Source organism: Mixophyes fleayi, chromosome 2, assembly GCF_038048845.1.
Source record: "Mixophyes fleayi isolate aMixFle1 chromosome 2, aMixFle1.hap1, whole genome shotgun sequence".
Classification (NCBI taxonomy): Eukaryota; Metazoa; Chordata; class Amphibia; order Anura; family Limnodynastidae; genus Mixophyes; species Mixophyes fleayi.
Window position 1 is genome coordinate 236,863,846 of NC_134403.1, and position 3,306 is coordinate 236,867,151.

The 3,306-nt window shown below is 35.1% G+C and overlaps 1 protein-coding gene across 1 annotated transcript; it reads right to left on the reverse strand.

The window, feature by feature from the left end:
* Window positions 1–367: 367 nt before the first annotated feature.
* On the reverse strand, window positions 368–3,097 carry LOC142139900 (uncharacterized). Its single transcript, XM_075197761.1, has 5 exons — window positions 2,450–3,097; window positions 2,297–2,368; window positions 2,130–2,180; window positions 988–1,050; window positions 368–426 (listed from the first exon to the last, which is right to left on the reverse strand). The coding sequence occupies exons 1-5, from the start codon at window positions 3,054–3,056 to the stop codon at window positions 368–370; spliced, it is 852 nt and encodes a 283-aa protein (XP_075053862.1). The 5' UTR covers window positions 3,057–3,097.
* Between the last annotated feature and the right edge of the window lie 209 nt (window positions 3,098–3,306).

A 3,306-nucleotide genomic window follows, 5' to 3' on the forward strand; every position in this document is an offset into this window, starting at 1 on the left:
ATATATATATATATTTCTTGAAGGAGAAGTGACAGTTGGGAGTGGTTGGTGGTTGCCGGGGGTGACAGTGGGGAGTGGTTAGTGGTTGAGGCCTGGGCTATGGCCCAAATGCATGACAAGAACCTTTTTAACACCTTAAGTGGCTTGATTTGACTAGAATGCATGAGTATCATGCACGGGTTAACTTGTATATATATATATATATATATATATAGAGAGAGAGAGAGAGAGAGAGAGAGAGAGAGAGAGAGAGAGAGATAGAGAGAAAGAGAGAGATAGATAGGTAGATAGATAAAAAAAATTACACATTAAAAAAACAGTTCGCTAAGACCAAAAAAAAAATTAATCCTGTGTAAACATTACCTTGCTATACATCAGCAACAGGTTCCGACACGTCTTCCTCAGTAACTCTTCTTCTCTTGTGAGCTGTAAGTTAATTTTAAAATACTATTAGATGCTATTATACATTTTTGGGCAGGATGGAATAGTGATCAAGAGTGACACACAGGAATAGTGAGTGAGACAGTGTGATAGTGAAAGGGAAGGATAGAGAGAGATAAAGCAATATTAAGAGAAAAAGAGGGAGAGTGACAGTGAAAGAGAGAGTGGTAGTGAAAGAGAGCAAGAAAGAGAGAGAGAGTGAAAGAGAGAGAGTGAGAGAGAGAGTGAGAAAGAGAGAGAGAGTGAAAGAGAGAGAGAGAGAGAGTGAAAGAAAGAGAGAGAGTGAAAGAGAGAGAGACCTTGATAGACCTAAGAGCGACAGTGATAGAACACGAGAGAGAGTTATAGTAAAAGAGAGAGATGGAGATATATGCATATTGTTTTACAATGCAAATATAATTACCTTTTTTAATTGATTCCACACTTTTGGCAGGATGAGTAGACTTGGTTAAACGGCTTGCATTTTCTGTAACAAATAATTATAATAAGCTTTGCAAAATGTACTATATTTAAAGTATATTATATCAACTTGATCACAATTTATACCTTGATTGGAAGCCGTTCTCGCTACTTCCACTGCGACTTGACTTGGCATAAGCAATGTCACACCTATAATAAAAATAAAATTTATTTTTATTTATATAGAAGCAATAACATTACATTTTAAACTCAGATTTATGTAGATTCTATGGAAATATTACATTCATTGCATACAGATAGCACCAAAAATATCAAATAACATTTTACATTGGAAGAATATTTTTTTGATAGATATTAATTGCATGCAATGATAATAGTAACAAGTGTAACATCAATTCCTGGTATTATAAGACAAATGATATACATTTCTATCTCACTATTACGAAATTATATACACGTAAATATGTATGTGTATATGTAGATATGTATGTGTGTATGTATATATATATATATATATATATATGAGTATATGTAGATATATATGAGTATATGTAGATATATATATATATATATATATATATATATATATATATATATATATATATATACATACATACATACATACATACATACACACACACAGTTGTAGGTTAATTGACTGCTATTGGAATTGACCCTAGTGTCTGTGTGTGTGAATTTAGACTGTAAGCTCCAATGGGGAAGGGACTGATGTGAGTGATTTCTCTGTACAGTACTGCGGAATCAGTGGCACTATATAAATAAATGGTGATGATGATGTATGTATGTACATACATACTTACATATATGTATGTGTATATGTATGTATGTACATACATACATACATACATACATACATACACGTATATGTTTGATTAAATTTTGGTGTAAAACATTTATAAAATAATAAACAAATGTTGGTAACACTATTATGGAACAAGAGTTTTTTTTCTTTAACATAGGGGATATTTTTCATAAAAAGTGTTATGTGTGAATAATATTGCTTTAGTTTCTAAAAGGTTAAGGGCTAGAGGATTTTAAAAAGTGGGGATGTTGCCTATAGCAACCAATCAAATTCTAGCTTTCATAAAGCTAGAATCTGATTGGTTGCTATAGGCAACATCCACACTTTTGCAAAGCCGCAGCTTAGTAAATCTAGCCCTAAAGTTTTATCTGGGTGTAATGTGTAGTGTAAAGTATGTAATCTATGGAGAATGTATACATGCATGTGTGCATCTTTAATATCATACCTTCTCCTTCTACACTCCTCTGGCCCTTGTGTCCTTGAGAATAGCCCAAATCTAAAATACATTAAAAAAAAAAAAATTAGTACATCTGTATATTAAATTTTAGCAAGGCAAGTAAAAAAAAAAAAAAAAAAATTTCATGTTTGCATTATTATATATTTGCCATTTACCTCCTGATTTGGATTTTCTCTTCCGGGGTACTGCTTCCCTTTCATGTCTTCTCCTTTGTGCTGCATCTTGTTCTGCAAAATTGTCAAAAAAAGTTTTAGAAATTTAATTTAAATTAAATTCACATCATTACTTTTATAGACAATTATACATACCTCGTGGCTGGAAGGTGGATGGATCAAGGGTTTCCACTGTCCCTTCCACTCCTTCCACAAGATCAGCACTGAGAATTTGCTGCATCTTCTTCTCCCAAGGCTTAAATTTTAGGCGCAGTGGCTTGTCACCACCGGTTCCCCTGGAATGACGGGCAACGGCTGCCATCTTCGCCTTCGTGGTGCGCTTGCAGTCCCGAAAGCGTTTCTGGCAAACCTCGATTGATCTGACTCGAACACCTACTGCGGACACAGCAGAGGCAATCTGGGCCCAAATCTTCTGCTTATGCTTGAAGGACGCCTTTAGCGATTGGGCACCCTTCAGTGTCTCGTAATGTTGCAGTACCCCAGCGACAAGGACTTCATTCTCCTCAAGTGTGAAGCGCCGGGATCGTGTTACAGATGGTCCTTCTTCGTCATCAGATCCACTCTCTGTAAGATGTTGCTGCTGGGTGCTTGTGCTGGCTTGCACGATGCTCACAAACTGCTGCCGCCTTCTTTCTTCTTGCCGCTCCTCAGGTCTGTCTCTCCATTCCTCTCCACTGCTGACAATTTCTTCTTGGGTTCCCTGTGGAGTAGAAGAAGAAGAATCCCTACGCTCCCTATACATGGCTACTCTAATAAATTTTACTTGCTAAAACAAATAAAAACTATTGACTATTTAACAACACTTGCCTAAGGTTACACTAGTATGTTATAAATATACTACTACTATAATACACTAGTAATAACAATTAATTAAATTACACAAGTACTTGACTAAAAAAAAATATGCAGTTGTATTTAAAATAAATTATAATTTTTAAGGGACCGAACTAGGTTCAATACAATCTATGTAAACTACAAAAAAGGAAATGCTA